Source organism: Lactuca virosa, chromosome 5 (genome assembly GCF_052849685.1).
Source record: "Lactuca virosa cultivar CGN04683 chromosome 5, Lactuca_virosa_CGN04683_v6, whole genome shotgun sequence".
In the NCBI taxonomy this organism is placed as follows: domain Eukaryota; kingdom Viridiplantae; phylum Streptophyta; class Magnoliopsida; order Asterales; family Asteraceae; genus Lactuca; species Lactuca virosa.
In genome coordinates this window covers 368950342-368971712 of record NC_136430.1, presented here as the reverse complement: position 1 = coordinate 368971712, position 21371 = coordinate 368950342, and the positions used below count along the sequence as shown (strand labels likewise).

Genomic DNA, 21371 nt, shown 5'->3' with positions numbered 1-21371 from the left:
GGTCTCTTCCATGGGTAGGTGGTACAAGTGTTTAGTAGGCGATCTTTCATTCTCTTACCTTGGCATGCCAGTGGGTGGGAACCCGAGTATAGTTACCATGTGGATCCCTCTTTGTTGACAAATTTAACAAAAAACTTTCGATGTGGAAAGCGAGAACTCTCTCCATTGGTGGACGTTTGACGCTTATTAGGTCCGTTCTTGGTAGCCTTGGATCCTATCTTTTCTCCATTTACAAGGTTCCTAAAAATGTTATTGCAAAACTGGAAAGTATTCGGAATGCATTCCTTTGGGGTAATACATCAGATAAGAAAGCTATCACTTGGATCGCGTGGGATAAAACGATGAATTCCAAAGATTTAGGTTGTTTGGGAATTGGAAGCTTAAGAGCTTTCAACCTTACGCTTCTTTCAAAATGTTGGTAGAGGTTTAGAGACAACACAAACTCGATTTGGCAAAATGTAATTACAACCATTTACGATGTTCATGGTGGACTTGGTGTGCCGATTTCTTGTTGTAACGGGAAAATAAATATCTTACAGTCTCTACTTTAAGAAAAGTAATTGACATTCAACTTTTGAAGAGTACAAACTTACCAACCATCCGGTCCAAAGTGGTTCCAGGGAAAAGAAATATCTTCATATGGCGGGTGAGACTTGGTAGACTACCCACCAAAATCAATCTTGTTCGGAGAGGAGTAAACATTCCTAACATGGTCTGCCCTTTATGTAATGCTTTCTTTCGAAGAGAATGAGGTCCACATTTTCAAGAACTGCTCCAAGACATTGGAGATTAGAGGGCACATGCTGACTTGGTGGAATGATTTCCCAGCCTTGACTGACTCGTTAGAAGACTTATTGGGGGTAAAGTCTATTGTTAAAGTGGGCAGTAGATATCTAGACATCTTAGAAGCGATATCAAGGGCTTTCTTATGGACTATTTGGAAGTATAGGAACAACTTGATCTTCAACACCAACATCAAGGTCAAGAGCGCCTGTTATCTTTAGCATATGAAGTCAAGGATTTGGCCTTTTTATGGATCAAGAGTAGAGCGAAATGGGATAGGAATCTGATTTTGCAATCTTGGGTTGAAAACCCTTTCTATTGTACTATATATGTAATTCCAACTTGTATTGTACCATGTATTTCCAGCTTCTTGCTGTTTTTTTCTAACATAAATTCTAGCTGTTAAATAATAATAATAACAACAATAATAATAATAATAATAATAATAATAATAATAATAATAATAATAACTAGAAAGGTTACCCCCGCTACGCGGGGGCCAGAAGCTTTCAATGTTGTTTCCGAATTGATAAATGTGACAGACATAGAAAGTGCAAGGATGAAAAGTCCGGACTTTGCCCCGGACAAAAAATGTAAAAGTTTTGACTGCAAGGACCAGAAGTGTGAAAATGGCTAAAGAATTAAAGGGGTAGGAATTAGCAACTTTTTAGAAAAGGGATCAAAGTTGTCAAACCGTTAAAGTTTTGTGGCCAAGCTTTAAATATTAAAAGGTTCCAAAAAAGTGTAAAAATATTGATTGCAAGGACCAAAAGTGTCAAAATGGGTAAAGAATAATGAGCAAAGTTGCCAAAAAACATCCATATTTAGTATTTCTAACTTCCAACAATAATACAGGGACCAATTCTGCCAAAAAAAATGGGAAGATGAATGGAACACAAACAAAAGGACATGAATAAATTAATTAAAGAAGTACAGGGACCGGATATGTACTTATATTCTTGAGGTTTTTGAGAAACAGATTGCTTCACCTGCTGATGCCAACAAAGGTAGCACCATGGGCACTGGCCCAGTAGCATTAAGACAAGATTCAAAGTTTATTAACAAAAATGCACCAATGATGGCTTCACCACAACAACCAACAACTATTGAAAACCTCCCAAACGAGCTTTTATCAAACATATTCATTCGCTTATTGGCCAAACAGCTTGCTCAAATGAGATCCATCTCTAAATCTTGGAATTCCCTATTATCTAAATCCTCCTTTGTAAAAACCCAACTCCATCATTCCATCTACAACCAAGATAAAACTCTCTTTCACTTCTCTGATGACCATTATTATGGCTTCAAACTCTCAGTTAACCCCAATCCCCAACTCATTAGTTTCATCAAACTTCCACCTAACCCCGGATCTCCACAAACAAGCATCAAAGTTATTGATTCTGTCAACGGCTTAATATGCTCTTCTTATGATAATGATTCGGTAATGCAGATTTGGAACCCTTCTCTCTCTTCCGTCCTAACTCTTCCGTCATATTCTGTACCATCTGATGGTTATGGTTGGATCAAAATCTTTTTCCGGTTTGGGTTTGATCCAAAACTGATGATTACAAAGTTGTGAAGCTTACAGCTTTTGCCAAAGGATTTCGTGTTAAATGGTGGATGGACGTTGAGATTTATAGCATGAAAAAGGGTTCCTGGAAGTTAATCACTGAAAGGTTTCCATCACACATCACATGGATTGATGAGAACGATGTTGTTTGTGCTGATGGCCATGACGGGCATCTTCATTGGCTTGGTTGTGCGAATGGGAAGGAAGATACAAAAATGATAGTGGCATTTGATTTGGGTTCAGAGACATTCCGTGAGATACCTCTTCCAGATTCTACACTAAAACATAACCACATAATGGTTCTTTTAGGAGTTTTGGGGGGAAAGCTTTGTGTGATGTCATGTTATAAGGATGTTGGATGTGTGGTGTGGGTGATGGAGGAGTATGGATGGGTCAAACGCCATCTCTTTTCACAGTTTATTGGTGATACGTATCCGTTTGGATTCACATCAGCCAACAAGTTTCTTATTCAAGATCAGTATTCTCGTCTTGTTTTGTATGATCCAGTTACAAAAGAGGCTCAAATTTTGAAGAATGATTTTTCATTTCCAGAATGTGAAGCAGGTAAAATCGTGGAGTACATCGATAGTCTTGTTTGGGTAGCACCTGCCAAACGTATTGAAACCGAGAGGAGTCAAGTATGATACTATCAATGTCTCTTAGTTAGGTTTATGTCAAGTATCACTTTTTAGTACATTACATCCACTTTCTCTCTTGTCCTTGTGGTTCCATTTGATTTTCTTAATGCCAGCAAGTTCTACCTTGTTTAACATTTGTATTTGTTGGTTCAAATTCAACATATGTTTAGCCTTGTTGCTTCTTATATAAGGAGTCTTCTATTAAGAAATTATTTCTGTTTTATAATGAGACTAATGTGTAGCTATTAATTTTGGTTATGATAATTATTGTCTCTTGTCAAAACAGCTGAAGGTTTGCGAACTCTATTTTTCGAGGTTGTGTTTGATTTTGTCATCTTTTTTTAATAGGTTTAGAAGCTCAACTTTCATTTTGTTGCCTATTGTGTAGTGACTAGTGAGTGACATTGTCAGGTTTGTTGCTGACGTGGACTATGACATTGCAACGTATTTGAAACAATTTTATGTTATTTTGCTTCTAGAAATCAGCTCAAAATTCATATATTGTTTTGTATGCTTTGTTTTAAATGTATATCAAAGCATACTTTTGATTCATCCCCCAACAATTCATTTGAAGCCTAGAGTTAAGTTGTGCATCTGATGCCCTCTTTACAACTTCATTTTCAGAATATATATAGCCGGGGCTAACCAGCATTAGAAGGCAGTATCCTCTATCTCTGTTTTACATCACAAAAGCCAATTAGACTTGCTTGCTAGCTTAATTACTTTCTTTTTCTTTCTTTTTTTCATTTAGTCAAACCATGTATTGTTGTTTTACAATTTCGAGTTTCTTTTCTACCGGAATGTGTCTTGTCTACTATCTTAGCTTGTCAAAGATGATTAGACCTTGGGGGTTGCATTAAAACCATGTGAAGCCAACTTCAAATAGGTTTTTAAATAGTTTATTTGATTTCCATGTAATCTAAAGAACAATAGAAAAAATTTACATGTTCAACTGATAAAATAAAAAAGGTAAAAAGACCTTTAATAAAAACGGAACAAAAAAAGTTCTTTCAAAGAAAAAGTTTGAGGTACTAATGCAAACAACCGTGAAAGTTAATTATTATTTAATAACGTTGATCATTTAGATTTTCATCAACCGTATAGAAATATGCTCTAAAGTGATCTTACGGAGGAGATACGGTGGAGTAAAGTTTTTAGATTGGATAATAAACATTTGAAGATGGTTAAAACTTAAAAGTACTTGCTTTTATTAGACCACTTCGCATAATTAGTCAATGTTCAACATATATACTAAAATAAATATTTTTTTAGAAATCCCAACGACTACAATTATTCCAAAGTAAGATGAGTTGTTCACATGTTAGGCATAACTTGTGCAATAAGGACAATGTTAGTGATTTTAGTGTTATCAACATATTTTAGTGTAGTTATTATTAATATTGAGATAGGTTGAGTTCTATTTACACCGAGACCGGAGGTACGGGATGTACACTCGGAATGATCAATATGAACTCATGAATACGAGGGTCTGGGGCAGCACCCCTTGGCGGGGTATAGGGGCAACGCCCCTAGTGGGGTGCAAGGGGCAGCGCCCCTAAACGAATTTCTATATCAGGAAGTAGTCTAGCCATGCAATTTCCCGCCAAAATGGTTTGTGACATCATGTGTAACGTCCTAAACCATGGTAAAAATTCTAGATTTTTAAGAGGGAATCAAACCCATTTTCATAAATCAACACCACCAAAATAACCGTTTCACAATTACAGAACAGAGTATCAAAATATAACATCTCTTAAAATCATAAAACTACCGGATAATGTGTACAGTCACGTCTTTGCTTTTGCCCTGATCCTCAAAAGTACCTGAAATATTTAAATCCACAAATATAAGCCAAAGTTTAGTGAGTTTCTTAAAAATATCACATACAACACAACATAGGAAAACATATAAAACAGTTATGGGTTATCAGCAACCCTATGGACTATCAGGAACCTTGAGTTATCAACAACTCAATTACAACAATTTGGGTTATTAGCAACCCCGAGCTATCAATAACTCACATACAACAAATTGGGTTATCAGCAACCCTAAGTTATCACCAACTTCCATACAACACATGATAAAGTAGAAACCTCTATAGCTCACAACACATATAACGTCCCAAAAATATCGAGTAAAAATTTCATATTAAATAAGTCAAAACTATTCATTCATTGTTCCAAAAGATGATCAGAGTCAAAGTATTCTCAAAACATCAAAGTAATTCTTAAACATTCAGTGCGAAATAAATCTCCAGGGGATGCAGTGCGATCAAGTCGGGCCCTTCCTTTTGAAACCAGAAGTACCTGAAAACATTTTAAACAGAAACCGTAAGCACATAGCCTAGTGAGTTCCCCAAAATACCACATACCATAAAATGGGCCCATCCCAACATATAAATAAATGGGCCCAGACCAACATATATAAATAGGCCCAGCCCAATATATATAAATAGGCCCAACCCAACATACAAATGGGCCCAACCCAACATACAAATATACCCAACCCAATAATAGGGGACCTAACCCAACCCAACATAAATAATAATGGGCCCAACTCAACATAAACATGCAATAGTCGCAAAGATAACTAGCACAATTCAATAGACCGACATTGGTGCATTCGACCCATGAGTACAGTGAAAAGAGTCACCTTGCAGTCGAGAAGATAACAGTAATGATCATAGATCCAATAACCAGCTCTACATGGTACCTACACAACAAACAGGACCAGTCTCAATTTACAACCCAAAATCCTCAATTTGACCTAAATCAAACTTGATCAAAGTCAACAATCAAACAGTCAATTGTCAACCTCAGTCAACCTACGCCTCGCGTAAAATATGCTCTACGCCCAGGGTAGAGCATAAGGCGTCCAAATGAGGCGAAAAATGGCTACGTGTTGCATAGCCAAAACTATGCCATGCGTAGCATGCTGTTGTCCAAATTTTCCCATTAAGTGCTTAATACAGAAAGTTAGCCATCCAATTTCTCAGATCTAGTTCCTAATAGCTCCATAATGGATAAAGTTTCAAAATTTATCCAATAGGATGGTCCAAACAACCAAGATCTAGTCTTTAAGACTCAAAGGGACCAAAAATATATCTTTCTTCATTTAATCCATTAAGTCCAAGTCTCAAATCTTCAGATTTGAATCAATATGATGTTTAGATGGATAAAGTTTCCAACTTTATCCATAACTAGGTCAGATACTTTCAAGATCTAAACTTTATGCACTAAAATGACCAAAAATGCTAACACAACTTGCATGGCTTAATAAACAAGCACCACAGCACAACTTTCCAAGTCTAATAAGTCCCAAGAGTGTTCCATATAGCTTAAAAGGTGTTGGAGTTCTTCTAACTCCCACAACACAAGTTCAAGGGACCAAAAAGTGGCAGATATGTCAAATAACTAGATCAATGAAACCAATGAGCAAGTTAGAAGCTTTTTACTCACAATAGTCCAGGAATGAAGTAACCTTGCTAGATCTATACTTGAACCCTTCTTCTATACACATTGCCAGCACCTTGTTCTTCAAGATTCAACCTTCCAATAGAGAAATAAGCTCATAAATGATGCCAAGACTCAAAACAAGTAAGAGGATGCTAGGGTTTCTCAAGGACTGATCTTAGGTGATGGAGGCTCGTCATGAGAGGGTTTCCCATAAGATAGAGCCCTTAAATATGGCTTAAAACCGAAGAATTAGGGTTTTGATCTGTCGTGATTATGCCCTACGTAGCATAACCTACACCATGTATACTTTATTAAACCTGCGTCCATTATTTCAGCATTTACGCCCTGTGTAATTTTCCTACGCCATGCGTAGCAGCTACGCCCTGCGTAACTTTCCTACGCCTTGCGTAGTACAAAACCCCTAATTTCCACTTCAACTTCAAACAACCACAACTTCTTCTTTTTAACTCCATTTTCTGCATTCTTTATATGCATGGAAATGTATTGAAGAGCCCCACAATTTTATCTAGTTACCTTTGACTTAAAACATACCAAACTAAAATCCTTAATTCATGAAAGAAGTCTGAAACATCACTTTTCCTATTTTACCCTTTGACTCCAAAACATAAACCAAGGGCTTGGATCTCATAACCAATATTATCAACTTCGAATTGGGTCTAAACAGTATTCCCTTGAAGCCCAAGGTCTTTACTTGATCCATTTATTGTCTACAATCCCGAAATAAGAAACTTATCGAAACATGGTGTTACAATACAGAAAGGCAGGCATAACGACCACCTAAACACATATTCAACAGTTAATTCTCAACCTATGACCTAAAAACCTAAAATTTGACCCAAATTCAAACTTAGTCAAAAGTCAACGATAAAGTCAACCTCAACAGAACATCATGTCGTGGGAAGACCCTTGACATATCATGGTCTAAAATAGTTAAGTGGTGTATAGTTTGGTCGTTATGTTCTTGTGAGTTGTGGTGTTAGTATGCTTCGTCCGTAAGGTGAGTATTCTCAGTATACTATGTATGAATTTTGATGCTAATTGCTTTGTGACTCTTGTATAGATTGTATGAAAGACCATGATTTCGCCCCAGGTAGTTGTATGAAAGACCAGGTTCTGACCTTTGGCAGGTGTATGAAAGACCAAGATCTGGCCCTGGCATGAAGTGACTGTAAGACTATTATTTGGCTCATAACTTTCACTTGGGGTTAAAATAGACTCGTTACTTTATGTATGTTGTATGTGGTATTTTGGAGAACTCACTAAGCTTTATGCTTATGGTTTTAAGTTTAATGTTTCAAGTACTTCTAATAGTAAAGGGAAGGGTCCGACATGATTGCATTGCATCCACTAAAGATTTCCGCGCTATTTGTCTTATGGCATACTATGATGTTTTAAGAATACAATTTTCTACTCTGATTATATTTTGATAGAATGAAATGAATGGTTTCAATTATTTTAAAATGAAAAAAAAAATCTATGAAATTTGGAACGTTACATACCGAATAAATATGTTAGACATAATTGATGGGAAAAAGTTTTGCTAGTTTTTCTTATTTCCAAATTTTGTAAAATCTAAAGACTTTATTATATGGATTTATGACCATAATAATGTCTCTTTTGTCGACTCATGTATCTTGGGAAATAGATGTCTAATATGATGGGTAATATTTGTTTTAAAGACGTGTTTACACATGCCTCAGTCAAACTTGTTCTCGATATACTGCTCGAAATCAGATCAAACTTGTTCTTGATATACTTCTCGAAATCATATAATATCGTTCCATTATGATTTTTCTTCTTTTGAGTTATATGATATTGATTCGATTTATATCAACCTATAATATATTTTCTAACAATTTCTCTAAATGGTGATCACTTGTTTAAAAATTTAAGAAAGGTAAATCAATTTGAAAATCCCATTAGCTAATTATGTATGAAAATGATAACAAAATAAATAATTTTAATTATTTTTAATCTAAAATTTCTTCAATGAAAACCAATGCTAATTTGTTCTCGAAGAAAAACCCTCTCTTCTCACTCCACTTGCACTTTTTCTTTCTACGCGATTATCTCCGGCATCCCCTATGGCGACGGCGGGTGATGGAAAGGTTTCCTACAAATATGGCGGAGCCGGAGAAAGTTTCCCTAAAAGGTCTTCCCGGACAGGCTCATCATTTTTGCTCTCAAAAAAATTTTCATCTATGTTTCTTTCACCGTGAATAAGGATGGAAGCGGGTCTGAATGGGGCGAGGTTAGCCGTCCAGGCCCATCGAACCAAACAAACCCACGGCTACGATTTCTAGTTTTTTTTGTAACTTTTTTAAAACGATTCAAAATAAAACATTTCTTTTACACCTTAAATAGTTTTGTATGTTTCAACCGCTTAAGGTTTTCTTCTCTGGCTGCAGAAAGCCTCTTGTGTATAGGTAATCAGTCAATTTAGGGGTAATTGTAGTTCGTACTCATTTAATTTGGATCATGCGAAAATTTATTTAGAAGGATGAAACTAATTGGGGGTGACGACGTTTCTCATTGCCATGGAGGTGTAGTCTGTAAGTCTGTATATGTACTGAAATTGAACATACGGTTAGGCATCATCCATATGGAAAATATGACTTCTTGAGCTCATTTTGATCAAAGAAACATTTATGAGGTTGAAAGGGTACTGTGTGTATGCACATATTTTAATCATTAGTAAAATGTATAATTGACATCTTTGAATGACAACTCTTAAATTTCTTGGCTCCCTATGAATATGCACATCCTACTCCATGAGGTTTTACAGTCTATCAGGTTATGTGAACTAATCTTCTTAAGAAATATTGGGATGAAAATCTGAAATTGGGAGTAGTGATGAAATTTTAGTTTATTGTGCCTTTTAATAAAAATGTGTTGTTCTAAAAAGAATATGTGGGACAGTGGGAGGGTGACATAGGTGCACAGAAACTTTTTTTTTGTGTGTGTGTGTGTGTGTTGGATGGAATGGAATAGTTCAATTTGACCTCTTTATTTTCATTAGTATACTTTCTCCTGATGTGATTTGGAGTAAAATGCTTGCAATACTCTTATAGATGTAATAATATTCTTAAAAATTGATTTTTTTTTGTTCACTGGATTCCAACATGTGGAATAGGCTCTTCATGTGCTAATTTGGATTTTTGAGCTTTTTGTTTTTGTTACTTGTTAGTTTTAATAGTGGCCTTAAAGTAGGGGCTATATGTGCTTTAGACATGTTGAAATTGCTTAATGATGGGATAATATGAGATTAGAGTAGAGAAATGGAGGACGACATATGCCACTGTGGTAGTAGCTCAAAACTAAAATGGTGAGGTGCCAGTAATTCTGAAAAGAAACAATTTCATTAGACTATGTTAACCATTAATTACATCATTCCTTGAATTGTTGTCTCCATGCTAGGTTATGAATAAGCATCCATTTGTCTTTCGTACATATGCATCTTGTAATCATTTATTTTTTAATAAGCGATAAGTGGCAATGGGTGAGTCTTGTTGTAAATGTTTTTGTTTGGAACTTAAGGGATGCATAATAAATAGCTTTTGTATTACTCTACTTGAATTTCTGTCTATGATGTACACGTCCCTTACAAAAGGCTTTTATATATATGGCCAGAGAATAATGAAGAACCACATAATGTTTCTCAGGAGGCAGGGCAGAATGTAAGTTGTTAATTTCAAATGTAGGTGATTTTGGTGTTTGCTTCTCATGTGTTCTGAATCGTTTATATGTGCTTCAATTATTAGAATTTTGGTATTATGGTGTCAATAATTATGTTTATAGCATCTTAAATTTTTGCTGAGTTTTTGTCCTCTTATGAGTTGAACTCAGTTGCCCTTTACTTGAAGTCATGAAGAAATATCTAGTATTTCTTGCTTCTTGGGAGTTGCAACTGTTTATTTTTCATTGGAATTGTTTGTAAAGTTATATATATTGGCAACCATGGAGTTCATGAAGTACTAAGCCTTGCAATGCTGTTTTGGATATGTGTGTATAGACATGCAGTCTGGGCAAATTTCTGTGATACTTTATTTTTCTATCTTGGTTTTCCCGAGTTCACACTTCCAGTCTCTTCACATATATTTATAAAACTGCGTTTGTTAATTTGTTAATAAGTTTAAGTCACTCACTATTTGAGATTGAGAGTCATGTTGGCAGTTGTTAGAATCAACTATGGAGGGAACTTGGTTTAAATTGTTGTTGGTTGTAGCACTTTTTTACTTTATGAATTGATTAATCATGTGTACTCGTCTCAATGCTTTATCCAACCATTTTTTCTGAAACGATTGTAACCTTGATGCACATTTGATTTCTTGAAATGCAGAATTCAACTGGAGTTGAAGGTGGAAATTCTGCTATGATTTGATCCTAATCTTTTTCCGGTTTGGGTTTGATCCGAAAACTGATGATTACAAAGTTGTGAAGCTTACAGGCCTTATCGGATCACCCATGCACGTATGTCGTTAAATGGTGGCTGCAAGTTGAGATTTATAGCATGAGAAAGGGCACCTGGGAGTTAATCACCGAAAGGTTTCCATTCCACATCACAAACATTATTGATGATGATCACATCTGTGTTGATGGCCATAATGGTCATCTTCATTGGCGTGGTTATATTGGTGACAATATGGATTCAAAAACGATAGTGGCATTTGATTTGGGTTCAGAGACATTCCACGGGATGCCTTTTCCAGATTCCACATTAGATGACAATGTGTACAGTTATTTAGGAGTGTTGGCTGGAAAGCTTTGTGTGATGTCGTGGGCTGATGGTATTCGTGAGGTGTGGGTTATGGATGAGTATGGGGTGGTTGAATCATGGGTTAAACACCATGTCTTTTCACAGTTTGTTGGTGATACATATCCATTTGGTTTCACATCACACAATGAGTTTCTTATCGAAGATATCTATGGTAGTCTTGTTTTTTATGATCCAATTGCAAACAAGACTAAAGTTTTAAAGAATTATTTTCTCAAAGAACAAATATATAGAGAAAATCGTGGAGTATGTGGACAGTCTTGTTTGGGTAGCACCTACCGAGTGTGACATGGTGGATGGGATATGACAAAATTGGAATAAAAACATGTAAAGTTTGATACTATTTTTCTTCTTGTTGTTTGTTCAGCCTGTTTTTCTGATACAGACAAGTTAACCTTCTTTAACATCTAGATGTGTTGGTTCAAAACTGATTTATAGATGTAGATCTTGGTTATGATAGGAGGAGTTGTATTTTGTATAAGTGCTACAAATGTGCGCAGGCTATGTTTATGGGTTTATTTGATTTTTTAGGTTCTAAAGAAGAGGTTTAAAGCTCAGCTTTCAGTTTTGTTTCATTTTGGTGAAATTAGTTTTTTTTTTGAACCGGCAAATACAAAGATATAATCAATTCCTAAACTAACACCTAATTTCATCTATGTCCACGACAGGACTTGAACCCTCGACCTCAAAGAAGGAGAGCATCGCCTGATACCGCTGGGCTAGAAGTTCTTTGGTTGAAATTAGGTAGTTTTTAACTTGTCACCAATTGGCTAGTGATTTGGCCGGAATTATTGTTGATGTTGATGTGGAACGATGACATGGCTCCATATTTCAAACAAGTTTTTAGGTGAAATCTTTGAGTAAAGAGAAGAAGAAAGTTAGATTCTCGATGTGGTTAAAACACACGTATCGAACATACACTCCTACATATCTATATGTTGCATTTTAATAATTTTACATTAGAAATAGAGAAACTCTTTTAGTTTTTAGAACTTGTCGTAGGATTAACCATTAATAGAAGTCATGTTGGTATTTAAAAGAATGAAATGATTAGTGTCTCAAGAATTCATAAATAACAACAAAAATGGCCTCTGCAATTCAAATTTCTCCATCCAAAAATAGTTGAGAAATGATATGGCACAGCCTGTGCCCACATAATCCGTTATTTTCCTAATTTAATGGATATCAAATTGTCCATTATACGCTTATATCAGTTTTTGTCTAGAAAGCGGCTAATTTATTTGTTGATTACTAATTACCATCTTGCCACTAGTAATTACAACCACCGATTCAGTCGATCCAAATGCCCAAAATCTGTTACACAATTACATAATATTTACAATTTACAATTGATCATATATATATATATATATATATATATATATATATATATATATATATATATATATATATATATATATATATATATAGAGAGAGAGAGAGAGAGAGAGAGAGATAGAGAGATAGAGAGATAGGTTCAGGTATTCTAACTAAGTATTGTGTGGATGTAGGATTGATTGTGGATAATCAAAATTTAAAAAAATTAATAATAATTAAATAAATAAACAAGGGTATTTAAGTAATTTGATAAATAACTTCCTCAAATACTTCCTATAATCATGCTAACAGAATAAATCTCAATTAATCTCACGTCTCATTCTGCTTTCTCAATTTCTTTCTCAAAAATCATCGGCCAACCATCCATCCTTATATATTTGATGCTCGATCTAAAAATCCTCTTCTTCATCCGTTATTGTTTAAAATCCTAGTCGTCGACCTCAATTCTACCCCTCTTTCTCTAAAAGTCGTCGGCAACATGAGTCCGCCCATTGAATCTGGCCAAAAACCACCAGCTTTCTCTTCATTTTCTGGCATATCGCCACCACCAAGTCTCCATCGTTTGCTGTTGCCGCCACCACCATCGTTTGTTGTTGCCGTCGATCTCCAACAGCCATTCACTGTTATGGCCATCGGTAAAGCATCTCCACCCTCCAAATTTCGTTTATCTGTATCATTCCTCCGATTGAAGACCCGAACGATTCCCATTGAATATTGCGATCAGTGAATTAAAGAAGCAGAATGCCTTGGATTAATATCACATAATTTACAGAATGTCTTGATGTTCGCAGGTACTTTTTATACCTTTATGGTTTTATTTGATCGATTCTCTTCCTCCAGTGATTTACATGTTCGTTTCTAAAATTCTGTGAACTTGGTAATTCTTTTAGAAAATTGATCGTAGAGATTTTACGCATTTTAGTTTCACTTTATACAAACAAGAACAGATTGCCAATTTGAGGATTTTAGTTTCATGATATTTTTTTATGAAGTGGGAAGGATAAGAAAAAACCTCTTTTAGGATAACTTCCCTTGATACCCCTTCAGATTTTTTAAGGATAACTTAGATCAATAAACTTTTCTCAACATTGCTTATCAATCGACTTTTTTCTAAAAGAGGAGGTTACTTAGCATGTTGTTTGCGTTTAGCAATGACAGTAGTGAATATATGCACTTGATATTGGAGCAACACTTTAATTGGATTTGACCATCGTAATTTAGTTTGTAAAGTGAGAATTCTTATAAAGTTTATTATAATAGTTTTAATCAAATGTTGTTGTTAGTTTTGAACTCAGATATGAAAATGTTTCATTTTCACATCATATCCTATATTTCTATCTACCACCTATAGATAAGGGAATTAGTAGCAAAAAGTAATGATGATTTTGATGCTTGTATTGTTACAGGAAGCATAAGTTGGGAAATCTCATTTCGGTTTGTGATCTTCCTTCTTTTTAGATTTTTAATTATGAACCTTTTTCAACAATCTCTTGAAATCTATTTATTGTTTATTCTTATATTTGTTCTCTTTGTCATGTGACAGATGCATCTTTTCCCAATAAGAAATATTAAACAACATATAACAATGCTTTTACCTAGCATATATCGATGCAAACATCACTTCACCCTCACCCTCCCCCTCCCTATTTCTTACGGCCGAAATCACACCCCCCCCCCCCCTTCTCATTTTCAACGTTTCTCCACCTTCTTCACCTTTTCTCTCAAGAACAAGTCCAAGCCTTTCCAAGGATTAATTCTCCAAGTTGATTCCTAGACTTTTTGGTAAGTAATTCTTGTTAATCTAGTGTTTCTACACACTTTCATGTTAGTTTTATCTCATTTACACACATTATTATGTGTCAAAACTCATAGGATAATATCATCTTCAAAGAGTTCTTCAACCACCTTCAAGTGTTCTAGGCTTGAAGATCTTCACAATCATCTCTTTATCCAACCACAAACACACTCAAGGTGAGTTCATACCCCTTATTTTCGAGATTTTCATGTTTTAGGGGGGAATACAAGTAAATCTTGTATAATAATTCAAGTTATTATACATGTTTCATCTCTTTGTTATGTGCAAAATATTATTTACATGAAATATGGTTACTACTAGTTATTTGAACCTTTATATGTGTTATGATAGTTTGAAGTTCAAAACTATGAAAATCAAGTATAAACATGTCATATTTTCTTGAGGTTATAAATACAAACTATAAAAAAAATAAAAAAAAAAAACAAGGATTTTTGTGAACATAGTATGGTTTTCTAGCAAAAATGGTCATAACTAAGTTAGGGCACCATTTTTGTGGATTTTGACCAAAAATATGTTGTTTCAAACATATAAAGTTAACCTTTACTTAAATATCTCGAAAAGGTGAAAATAATTTTTACCAAGTTATACTTCACTATTTACCGATTATTGCCGTTAAAAAGGCCAAAAACTAGAAAAATATGGTTTTATCATACCAAAAGTTCTTATACTTATGTAGATGTAAATTATATGATATAAACTTTTAAAACATCTAAACATGTTATCTTATATATATATATATATATATATATATATATATATATATATATATATATATATATATATATATATATATATATATACTAGTCGTTTACCCGCGCAAAGCGGCGATGTTGAATAGTTTATGAACGTTCTATTTGGACGACTGCATATAATTTGGTTTTGTGAATTGTTTCCCTTTCGGAAACATGTCGTATTCCAATGAACACGTAATGCATTTGCAAATATCTTTTAGGATTATACTATATATCTATAATTTTTGTTGTTGCTTTGAGTTAAAAGTAAAAGTATATTGTTGTTTTTAGTTAAAAATAAAAGTGCATTACTCTTTTTGGGGTAGGGTGGGGTTGAATTTCAGTAATATGCTTTACCATTTAATCTGTCATATTAGTCCAATCATCAATTTACTTTTTTTTATTCACATATTAACCGATTGGTATAATAAGCAGATTTTTAATGATATATTATTAATATTTTTTAAATACAATGTTATAAGTTGTAACAAAAGAAAGATAATGAATTGATATGTGAATAAATAAAGTTAATACTTACTTTGTATCGTTGACTCCAAGTAACATTTACTTAATATTAACTTTAGGTTTTTTAAACAATCACAATTATAAGGTATAAAATTAGATTGATTCACAACTATGATAGATTGAATTTTTCTATGTACCTTTAACTTTGTTATCATGACAAACAAAAACTTCCTTTAATCTTATTTGCATGACAAAAATAAATAAATAAATAAATAAATAATAAAAAAACCTTCAACTTCGACTATGAAGTTAAAGCTTTAATCATTTAAAGTTTGATAAGTATTTGATCCATTTTTTTTATTTAACTCAAGATTATTTATTTTTCATGACCAATATATTTAAATTTATTTGGTTGGTTACAAATTGTTTAAGCCAAAACATGAGAACACAAAATAAATCGAAAACAATGGATTCATAGAATTTCCGCTAATAATATATTTGACAAAAGCAATCATGATCCATCTTGACATATATTATTAACTTCATAATTTATTACTTAATAAAATGGCCAATACAACCAACCAAACATAAACAAAATATGTCTTCATCTACATCCCATAATCATGCCCCAATGCCCCAATGTATGTGTTTTGTGTAACTAATTAACACTTACGACGGTTAGACCACTACTACCTAAATTAATGATTGATTTAAGTATTTAGTATCCGAGCTTGCATTCCATGTCTAAACAGTTGCATAATTATGAAGAAAATACATTACTTGAAATAAAAATATTGACCTGCAACTTCTTGAATCCAATGATACGATTGCTATCGGATTGAATACTTCCCAAAGTGGCAGTTCGGTTGTGTTTAATTCATTGAAGCAAACTTACTTTAAACCCTGCAAATTAGACCAAATGAATGTCATTAATCGACTATCAAAACAAGGTTTGCAAGAAATGGAAACATACTAAACTATTTCTACCAATAAAGGCAATATACTAACATTTTTTTACCAATAGAGGCAATATTTGATCTCAAAAACTGGTTTCTGGGATAAGAAATGAAAAGGATGTAACAAGAACCAAAATTGCAGACAGTAGGAGGGGAGATATAGGGGAATAGTGCACTAAGGGAGTTGCCTCCTTAAAGTTAAATCATGTACAAAAGTTCCATCTTTTTAATGGTACGTGTAGACCAAAACTTAAGTTAATTGGAATTTAAGTATTATAATAGCCTTAATTTCTAAAAGTTTCTACTCAAATTATAAAGAGAACATATTGGTTTGTGATACCATCATCAAGATGGTGTAGCTCAGTTCGATTTCTAAGAAATCCAACATGGACTTCAAATGAATTCCCAAGTGATCTTCAAAACTTGAGGCTACATAAACAATCGAAAAACATTTTGAAAAAACTTGAGGCTATAAAAACATTCAAAAATCGAAATTATGAGTAAGCATTTGTTTACCCTTAACATTTTTGAAACCATTAACATTTATTTGTGTATAAAGATGAGGATGGGCAAAAATGTCATTTACCTATTGCTAGCATGGGAACCACATCAAAAACTTGAGAACAATCAGAAGCCATGGAAGGGTAGGGCACCCGAAAAGGGTTTATCAACAACCTACAATAAAAACAAAAAAGAAATATTAGAATTCATGAACCTGCCTGGGGTTACCAATAAAACCAAAACTACCATTCAAAATTGCAAAATGAAATAAAGAAACTACCAATTTGTTCAACACTTCAGGTAATAAACAAAAATGCATACCCAACCAATAACATTCTAGCCTCGTTTCATGAAAGCTGGATCTGTTGGTCTCTTTCCCATTACACGTTTAACAACAAAACCCCAAAAGTTATACACATGATATCAAATTGTTTATGATGCTTTGAAATTACTCTATTTCGTATATTCAACAACTCAAAAGTGTTAATGACATCATATTTTTTTATTATAACATTCTACTTTAAGTATAGAAAGAAAGAAACCTGGTGCCAGGAAGCCAAAAGTTCCAATAGCAACAGTGGTCACACTGACTTCATCATCTACCATATCTTAGGAAGACCGCAACCTTCTCGAGTTCTATCAGAAAGGGACCTATAGTTGCATACATATAGGTATGAAGCTCATATACAAAATCATTAACAGGAAATAAGTTTGCCCCATGAAACTACTATACAAAAAGTTGAATGATCTCATAGGCATAACAACAAACAGGTGGAGTGCAATATTCTCAGAATTTGAAGAAACAAAAAGAATATTAGAATCACTTCCCGAAAACTCATGAATCTATAACATAAATGAAGAATTGAGCGCATCTATCTCAGTAGTTGTGTACGAATAACCTGGAAGAAGCCCTAATATTTACAAACCAAAGAGGAAAAAACGACCAGCTCCCAAATAAAGTAGATCAAATAGAACCCACAAAACAGGTCTTGCACCAATTTACATCACTTAAGTTACAGATTCGATGCATCTGAAGAAAATCCAATGAAGAAGCAAAAATAAAGGGATGAAATTTCATGAACTCACCAGTGCCATGCTGTCAGAAACACCGCTGCACCACCAGTCAGCTCTTCCCTCAAAAAGCGAACAGAAACCCGCAACACATATAACCTCACAAATAGGAAATACATTGTCCCAAAACTCAAACCGAGCAAAAGAAACCCACATAGATAAAAGAAAATAGGTGGTGAGGGACATCAACTTACCGATAGAAGGTCTAGGAGGTAACGACGACATTAGGAGGGTGGAGGTAGCGACGGCGTAGGAGGCTAGTGGTTACGGAGGCTTGCCGATCTTTATAGGATTTTAGGGTTCTCCACATAAAGAAATTATAAGACAGTAATACGTTACAAAGGAGATGCGCCTGTATACATTTTCATTCCAAGCTTAATAAGATTGTACATGGTGTTATAATAATTGTACCTCTTAATTTTCAAGAAACATCTAATATGTTTTATATAATAGTAAAGATAAAGATATATATATATATATACTAGCCGTTTGCCCGCGCCAAGCGTCGGGCGATGCAGAGCTAGGGATAATGTAGGAGAGGGCGACGACATGGATTGGGTTTTTCTTTTAAGAGAGGGCGACAACATGTGTTCAACAAGGAATGCTAGGATACTATATAGAGATTATCTAGTAATCTGGTAGACTGATTCAATTTGCTGAAAATGAAGGAATAAGGACTCAACTTTGACCAATTTACTTCCTTAATTTTCTGTAAATACGGTTAATGCATAAAAGGTTTATACATATTGCATTATGAGTTTGCTCGACTTAAAATTCAACGTTTGACCATAAATCCATTTTAGACCATAAATCCATTTTAGAGGCGATTAGTTCTTTGGTGGATAAAAGGAAAATACCAAGTCAATATAATAGTTATAATTAAGAAAATTTATGAATTCAAATTTGAATACCATAAACATAGAAATAGCCAAATCTTATCTTATATTTTAATTTTGTCATATCACTTGAAACTCAATCCAATAATTTTATCATTCCCTTAATTTTAGATATGATGTTCTTAACGAAATAAACATCGAATTACGTCTAAAATCATTTATGTTTCATATTTTAGTGGTGTATTATTTTTTAAAATGTTGTAGGTTTTTAATTTTGAATTTTAAGTCAATTAAAAAGGACTTTTATCTCTTTAGATGAAATCTACATCATTAATATTTAAGCCATTTTGATAAATAAGTTATGTAAAACGATTTCTAATTTTGAAACTTATTAATCGTTTGTTAAATTTGAAATTAATTTTAATAAGCTTTAATTTTTTTAATTAGTTTTGTTTAAATTTAAATAATTCTTTGGAAAACATATTAGTAATATATCAAGAATACAAGTTTTTGATATAGTTTAGAAACAACTTATAGAAAAAAAAACATAATTCATTTCATATTGTAAATAGTAAATTAAGGTACAATATAAGACTACAAACAATCACTTATTGGTTATTTCATGATTTGAAAAGGTTTAGTTTTCTTACATTTTCTTGCAGTATCCACCTGTTACCCATTTTGCCATATGTTTATTCATTTTATTTTTGCAATTTGTCATTTCTTACATCCAAATTATTCAGTTACACAATACACAGTGAGATTGATGAGAAAATACCATGAGAAACAACATAAATACTAAAAAGGAACAGGAATATAACATCCAAGCAAACTAACAAATTTTGAAATTGAAATGCTAGATGGTCCAAGTTTGTAGAAGAATTATGGAAAAGATGCTTGGCCCCTTGGAACAATTGGGATTTCAAAATAAAACCCTACATAATGGAAAATTGATATGTTAAGCCAGGTAAATCACAAAATCAAGATATTATTACCTGTTTGAAACTAAAAAAATAATGAGTATTATTTAATAGGAACCTAGAAGATGATATATGTTTACCATACTTTTGGAAGTAATTTTGAGTTTTGATTTCTGAGATTTTTTCATTCACATTCCTCCAATTTTTATCACTCACACATGACATCCAAACCAGCATATAATAGCTTTGATATAAAAAATTATGATGTTAACACTTCAGAATTATAAATAGTATATAGTGGCTTAAGTTAGATAATACCTTGCATAGTTGTCAATAGCGACCATAGCGGTCGCTATAGCGAATAGCGTGGCGAGGCGGTCATCGACCGCTATGGACTAAATAGCGACAGAAAGCGGGGTTTTTAGCGATAGGGTTATTTTTCTATTATTTTTTTTTAAAAAAAAAAAGCTGGAATAAACGTATTAGGGTTGACGGCTTGACGCTAACTAAAATCAAGTCTCATCTGCCACTTCGCCTCCCGCCTCTACGCTTTGGACTTGCTCTGCCTCCGAATCCTTGCGTCCACCTCCGGCGAACCCCACCAGGATCCACTGCATTCCCTCCGGCGACTTCTCTAGTTGATTACAATCGGCTACAAACATGTCTAAAAACTAATATGGTTAAGTTATTTAGCTAGTTTAATGGTTTGTTTTCTTATTTATTGGTTATAATAGCTATAATAGTTATATAATAAATATTTTTTAGTATTTTTATACCTATCGCTAAATACGAAATAACGGTCGCTATTTACCGCTATTCGCTGCGTAGCTTATAGGTGGCCCGTCGCTATTTACCGCTATTCGCTATCGATAACTATGATACATTGTCAAGTGCATTTTCTCCTCAACCCACCTTCTATGTATGTGTATATTCTCTAGCAACCCCCTGCATTGTGAATCAACCATATTCAATCTTCAATCCAAATTGTCAAACCTTAACTAAAATAGAAAAATTAGTTAAAATTTATATCAAAAAAGATGGCTTAAATATAAGAAATAACAATGTAGTTTGAGTAGATTTTCAAGATACTAAGTCTTAATAATATCAGACAGAACACAAGAATCAAAATATATAAGATCAATGTAATGAAAATAGACATTTCTTCTTATCATAGCACTGCACTTCAAAACATTCACCCAATTTGACCAAGCATAACATCAAACAATGGTGTAATAGAAAGAAAATAGAATATGTCAAAAAGAAGATGACAATTGTAATTTTTAATTTCTTTTGGAGGGAAATAATATTATTTAGTAATATACTATTATTGATATCATTTATGAACACTTGGTCATGTATGATCAGGATTTGAATGAGCCACAAGACTTGTACACCCTTGAAACAATTTACCAGCAATCACATCAAGCCATCAAGGCCACCCTAATTCTGCACAACTTCAGATATTGAAATTTACCTCAAACTTGATCATAGTAAGA

General features: G+C 33.7%; 3 protein-coding genes and 1 long non-coding RNA gene across 4 annotated transcripts; 3 read left to right on the top strand and 1 right to left on the bottom strand.

The window, feature by feature from the left end:
- Nucleotides 1-1798: 1798 nt before the first annotated feature.
- Nucleotides 1799-2362, top strand: LOC145113607 (putative F-box protein At1g47790). The gene has a single exon (XM_079049679.1). The coding sequence runs from the start codon at nt 1799-1801 to the stop codon at nt 2360-2362; it is 564 nt and encodes a 187-aa protein (XP_078905805.1).
- A 41-nt stretch (nt 2363-2403) lies between these two features.
- On the top strand, nt 2404-2997 carry LOC145113606 (F-box/kelch-repeat protein At3g06240-like). The gene has a single exon (XM_079049678.1). The coding sequence runs from the start codon at nt 2404-2406 to the stop codon at nt 2995-2997; it is 594 nt and encodes a 197-aa protein (XP_078905804.1).
- Nucleotides 2998-10977: 7980 nt separating this feature from the next.
- Nucleotides 10978-11652, top strand: LOC145113604 (F-box/kelch-repeat protein At3g06240-like). Its single transcript, XM_079049677.1, has 2 exons — nt 10978-11503; nt 11609-11652. The coding sequence occupies exons 1-2, from the start codon at nt 10978-10980 to the stop codon at nt 11650-11652; spliced, it is 570 nt and encodes a 189-aa protein (XP_078905803.1).
- A 4526-nt stretch (nt 11653-16178) lies between these two features.
- On the bottom strand, nt 16179-18432 carry LOC145117646 (uncharacterized). The gene is made up of 4 exons (XR_013712734.1): nt 18135-18432; nt 17591-17699; nt 17134-17222; nt 16179-16494 (listed from the first exon to the last, which is right to left on the bottom strand). It is a non-coding gene; the product is annotated as an uncharacterized LOC145117646 (long non-coding RNA).
- Between the last annotated feature and the right edge of the window lie 2939 nt (nt 18433-21371).

Bases quoted from the DNA above. Each gene is read 5' to 3' on its own strand.
- LOC145113607 (XM_079049679.1), top strand. From the start codon at position 1,799: ATGGGCACTGGCCCAGTAGCATTAAGACAAGATTCAAAGTTTATTAAC.
- LOC145113606 (XM_079049678.1), top strand. From the start codon at position 2,404: ATGGACGTTGAGATTTATAGCATGAAAAAGGGTTCCTGGAAGTTAATC.
- LOC145113604 (XM_079049677.1), top strand. From the start codon at position 10,978: ATGAGAAAGGGCACCTGGGAGTTAATCACCGAAAGGTTTCCATTCCAC. The intron at 11,504-11,608 runs GTTTGGGTAGCA...TTGTTTGTTCAG, and splicing joins TGGAGTATGTGGACAGTCTT to CCTGTTTTTCTGATACAGAC.